This window comes from Ipomoea nil, unplaced genomic scaffold, assembly GCF_001879475.1.
Source record: "Ipomoea nil cultivar Tokyo-kokei standard unplaced genomic scaffold, Asagao_1.1 scaffold2759, whole genome shotgun sequence".
NCBI lineage: Eukaryota > Viridiplantae > Streptophyta > Magnoliopsida > Solanales > Convolvulaceae > Ipomoea > Ipomoea nil.
This window is the reverse complement of record NW_017619187.1, coordinates 518,812-522,247: the sequence shown is the minus strand read 5'-3', so window position 1 is coordinate 522,247 and position 3,436 is coordinate 518,812. Positions and strand designations below refer to the sequence as shown.

Sequence of the window (3,436 nt, the reverse complement as noted above, 5' to 3'; positions counted from 1 at the left end):
CCAACTTTCTATTTTGATAAATCAAATGTTAGGATCTAACTATTACTAAATGTTCAAGTTTAGAATAATTATAAAATGAATTCACTCTTAAAATATTTCAATAATTATAAAATTTATCGTTTATTTTTGTTTTACTTAAACCCTCCATCATTGATGAACCCTAATGAATGACTGTGATCAGTACTCACTTTTTACAAGAGGATTTATTCTCATTTAATCATGTATATATATATAAACTCCTGAATATAATGAATCAATTTTTCCCTTCGTCTGTTTCAATCTCATTTCTTCAAGACTACATACAGTAAAAATAAATCTAATTGCTAAGTGGAGCAGGAATGGTTTCGTGGTGTAGTTGGTTATCATGTCAGTCTAACACACTGAAGGTCTCCGGTCCGAGTCCGGGCGAAGCCAATGGTGCAGAGTCCGTTTTTTAGGTTTATTTTTAATACAAAAGAAACATTAAATTGTGCAATTAAAGTTGTCTTTGTTTTACGTACGGTTTTGCTTTTTGGTAATTAATCTGTGGGCTGCTTTAGTTGGTTGAGTGTTTGTCATCATTCATTAAAAGCTATTAAGTTGATTAGCTTTGTGCTATATATATTGGCATATAATTATATTAATTTTTATTTGTTGTATTAAATAAACTCTCTGATTAGTTGTATTTTGTCATATAATAAGTTACTATGGTGTATAATGTGATAATAATATATTAAATTTTTTTTTATAAAAAAAAAAAAAATCATTCAAAAAGTTTTCATGAATCAAATACATAAAATAATTTTTTATAGAATTTATTTATTAAAATTTTTAAGCATATTAAACATAGTAACTAATTTTATTTCTCAACAAAATTGTTATCAACAACCCTTTAGATTTTAAAATAACCTTTTCAATATTTTTTTTTATTTTACCATACATTTTCTTAGTCAAGATTAACTAAAACCTTACATGCATACAAAGACTAATCATGTTCATGTCAGGTAAAATTTCAAAAGTGACAAAATATTTTAATTTCTAATTCAAATTCTTCGATGAAGTTAAAAGAGACTTGCTTTATCTCATTTGCATCTTATTAGTATTTATAAAATATTTTTTTCAAGAATTTAATTAGTCAAAAAGTATTAGAATATGTATGCTGGTTGGCTTGGGATTCTTGGATGGGCTTTGCATGGAGATGATTTCATTCTCTTCAACAGTTTTTGAAGACATGATTATTTTTTTTTTTTTTTGTAATTCTTTTTTTTTTATAACATTTGTAATTTAATCGTTTCTGAGTAATAATTTCATTTGTCCGTATCGATTAATTTCTAGTTTACGTTGCGAGGAAAATGCGGAAATGACGACACCGTTTTAGCCAAAGTGTTGTGTGCCAATTTGGTAAGGAACAAATTTGTGGGCTTCTCATGAAGAAACCGTGTCGCCGCTGAATGCCTTTAATGCACTGTCCCACCAAACAACAGACGTGTTCTGCGAGTAATGTAATACTTCAACTACTTTTCACACCAATTTTTACTTTTTTTTTTTTTCATATACATTAAGTTTAATTTCCTAATTGTCACATTAATTCTCAAGTTTCCATTGTACACGCAAAGTATCACTGGTAAAGTTCTTTCAATGACCTCTCAAATTCTTAGTGATCGCTGAATTAAAATTCAGGGTGACCAGTTAAGTTCTCTTAATGACCTCTCAGATTCTTAGTAACCGCTGAATTTAAGATTCAGGGTGATCAATTAAGTTCTCTCAATGACCTCTCAGATTCTTAGCGACCACTAAATTTAAGATTTAGGGTGATCAGTTGAATCAATTGAGCTGGTTTTGGGTGGACTACTCTTTGCAATATCTTTATAAAGTTAAAAATAAAATGAGAATAGTTATAAGTAGAAGAGCAAAAATTATTGACAAAGCAGATCTGTATCTATGATGCGCAATTTACATTTTCTGATCCACCAAAAATTTTAAAATAAAAAAAATAAAAATAAAATTTAAAAAAGCTAACTTCGAGAGACCCAATCTATATGGTTTCCATTTCCACCTGACCACCGCCGCCGTTAAAATCTTGATTTTTTCTCATCGTTTTCCCCTTCAGATTTGCCCAGAGTACTACTCTCACTGCTCACCGTACTACTGCTACAGCTGCAATTACTGCCAAAAGACGATACTCTACTCGCCACGGGTGTAGCCAAACAAGTCGGCTTTTCTTGGCCAGCCAGAATGACCAGAAGCTTCTCTTCCATCACCGCCGGCGGCGCCGCCGCCGACCCGTCGTTGCCATTGCCGTCTCCGGTCTCGGGGTCCCGCTCGGGGTCGTCGCCGGTACCCAGCGGCCCGGCGAGGCGCCAGTAAGAGCAGATAAGGATCAAGACTGCGCAAGCGATGAGCCCCATCATGGCGGCCAGGCCGCCAAAAAGGTACGGCACCGGGGACGGCGACTGTGACGGCGACGGGGAATGCGGTAGTGGATTCTTGGCTGCCGCCATGGCCGCACCCTCATCCGGCGTCAACATTTCAACCTGAGAATTTCTTATCGTAAGGCTAAGATTGGTGGAGAAGGTGGCGGTGGCGACGGATTTCTACCTGAGAATTCCTTCTAGTAAGGCTAAGATTGGTGGCGGTGGCGACGGTGGAGAGGAGGAGAAACTGTATTATATTGAGAAGCAAAGCAAGTTCAGGTGGTGATTTATAGGAAGAAAAAAAAAAAAAAGATTCCGTGCATATAAATTACATGGAAAATGATCCATAGAATCCTGAATTTTATAGTTAAAAAGGAATTAAAAAAAAAAATTTTTGAGGGAAAAAAGGGATTAAATTTTTGAATTTTAAAAATTAGATATACAACTAAATATGTCAAGTCTCACTAATTTAATTTAGACCATGCTTACTTTATAGTTAAAAAGGAATTAAAATTTTGAATTAGATATACAACTAAATATGTCAAGTCTCACTAATTTGATTTAGACGATTTAGACCATGTTTGGTTACTTTTACTGAGATTTGTGTTGGATCTCAGTGCTGCAGTATGCTCACTTTCCAGAGGGTGCACGCTTAACCACAGAGTTTTATGGTACCTGGTTGTCATACCCTACTCAAAACCAAAGGGATTGCCGGAAGTCAAACATGCTTAACCACAGAAGTCAAACCCGCTTAACCACAGAGTTCTATGGTACCTGGTTGCCATACCCTACTCAAAACCAAGGGATTGCCGGAAGTCAAACATGCTTAACCACAGAAGTCAAACCCGCTTAACCACAGAGTTCTATGGTACCTGGTTGCCATACCTTACTCAAAATCAATTGGTGATGAGTAGGTGTGGTGATAAGTAGGTGGATATTAACCATTTAACCACATGGTACCTAGTTGTCATACCCTACTCAAAACCAATTGGTGATAAGTAGGTGGACATTAACCATTTAACCATTTCTCCATGATAAGTCAC

The 3,436-nt window shown here is 35.1% G+C and overlaps 1 protein-coding gene and 1 non-coding gene across 2 annotated transcripts; one reads left to right on the top strand and one right to left on the bottom strand.

Annotated features, from left to right (window-relative positions):
• Window positions 1–340: 340 nt before the first annotated feature.
• TRNAV-AAC lies at window positions 341–414 on the top strand. The gene has a single exon. It is a non-coding gene; the product is annotated as a tRNA-Val (tRNA).
• A 1,467-nt stretch (window positions 415–1,881) lies between these two features.
• Window positions 1,882–2,660, bottom strand: LOC109156711 (protein GLUTAMINE DUMPER 5-like). The gene has a single exon (XM_019304543.1). It carries the CDS (start codon window positions 2,505–2,507, stop codon window positions 2,052–2,054), a length of 456 nt encoding a protein of 151 aa, XP_019160088.1. The 5' UTR covers window positions 2,508–2,660; the 3' UTR covers window positions 1,882–2,051.
• Between the last annotated feature and the right edge of the window lie 776 nt (window positions 2,661–3,436).

Coding starts and splice junctions, on each gene's coding strand:
- LOC109156711 (XM_019304543.1), bottom strand. CDS start 2,507: ATGTTGACGCCGGATGAGGGTGCGGCCATGGCGGCAGCCAAGAATCCA.